Raw genomic sequence first — 1,362 nt, 5'->3', positions numbered from 1 at the left:
TTTCATTTTTCCAAGGGATACTGAACCAGTCAGCCTTGTATATGCGATCTCTATCCAACCCACAACTCTTTCATCTCCCCTTTTACTTCAAATACAACATTGTGTTACTCTAAACACACAAGCTGACTGTGATTGTCTTACCTTTGCTGTAGCACCTGTATCAATTGGTGACGATTCGTTGCTTCCTTACAAGTTTGATTTAATAGAAGGAGGAATATTTCTACCTGGTAGCAGCTATGGCACCATTTTGAAAGATAATTTTTGTTTAATTGTTATTTTAAGAAAAATAATGGCATTTCTATATCCGCCTATTGACTACTATTATCAAATAGTATATCAGGCTGAGGTACCAGGGAGTCAATGGCAGATGACATTTTGTGCATGTAAAAATCTAGTGGGTTATAAAGATGTAAGTACTTGCATTAACAACACCTTGTGTTTATAATGTTTATAGCATATTAGGGATTCTTTTAAAAATGGTATCCAAGGCGTTTCAAATACATTTCAATTTCAAGAACCTGATGAACCAATGGAATTAGACATTGGAGAATGCAGGATTGAAGGCTGGTCGATAATATCTCAGTCTGCTGCCAAAGTGAGAAATTTTGTACATGAATGGGTACATGTCCATCCATTTTCATCCTCAGATTAGCAAAGAGACAATTGATAAGTGGAAATATTCTCGGGGTTCATTTCCAAATATTATTTTCACAATCACTTCTAGTGAAGGAGCCAAAGAGAATCTAGAACATAAAGTACTGTTAAAAGGAATTAAATCTGACTCCGATTATTTCAATATTATTGTGAATACACAAAGTAATAAAGTTGCTATTAGCAATCATAATTATTATGATTATGATAGGAGAGGATGCATTTAAGTACCGTCAGGACAACCAGGAGCAGGGTATGAAATTAATATTTATTTTAGATTATAAACATTTTTAGAAAATGCTCCTTTTCATGAGTTAGTTTTATCTGGCTATGGATTGCGAGCTACATTTAGCGGCATAAATAGTAAAGGTACATATCAACTCAACTCTATAATTTATGATACATGATATAGTTGCATTTGATGTTTTAGCAACAAAAGATGCATTTATCAAGGAATCTTTTACCGACATGACATACTTGGCTGATAAAATGGTTGAAAGGAATATTATTAGAGATGACAGAAAGAGAAAAATAGTCAATGGTGCCCCATGGCTTCGATCTGAGCAAATGCAAGAGTTGCTTAATGATTTGAAAGATGCTGTTAAACTAGATGGAAAGATCTTTACATGGTTTATAAAAACTCTAATTGATCATGGCACTGACCCATCACAAGCTATTGCTAATAAATTATGGCAAAGTTATGAAGTATGC

At 33.8% G+C, this 1,362-nt stretch overlaps 1 protein-coding gene across 1 annotated transcript in view; it reads left to right on the top strand.

Annotated features, from left to right (window-relative positions):
- The first annotated feature begins 36 nt into the window (after positions 1–36).
- LOC100637672 (ectonucleotide pyrophosphatase/phosphodiesterase family member 3-like) overlaps positions 37–1,362 on the top strand; it is a 13,080-nt gene continuing 11,754 nt past the window's right edge. The window contains exons 1-6 of the mRNA XM_019997669.1: positions 37–409; positions 455–595; positions 648–816; positions 863–904; positions 946–1,020; positions 1,064–1,356. Coding sequence (XP_019853228.1) covers positions 290–409; positions 455–595; positions 648–816; positions 863–904; positions 946–1,020; positions 1,064–1,356 — 840 coding nt within the window. The 5' untranslated portion in view covers positions 37–289. The remainder of the gene's footprint in view (positions 410–454; positions 596–647; positions 817–862; positions 905–945; positions 1,021–1,063; positions 1,357–1,362) is intronic.

The sequence above is a fragment of the Amphimedon queenslandica genome, unplaced genomic scaffold (assembly GCF_000090795.2).
Source record: "Amphimedon queenslandica unplaced genomic scaffold, v1.1 AMPQUscaffold_13358, whole genome shotgun sequence".
In the NCBI taxonomy this organism is placed as follows: domain Eukaryota; kingdom Metazoa; phylum Porifera; class Demospongiae; order Haplosclerida; family Niphatidae; genus Amphimedon; species Amphimedon queenslandica.
Note: the sequence above shows the minus strand (reverse complement) of the source record. Positions and strands in the feature narration are given on the sequence as shown.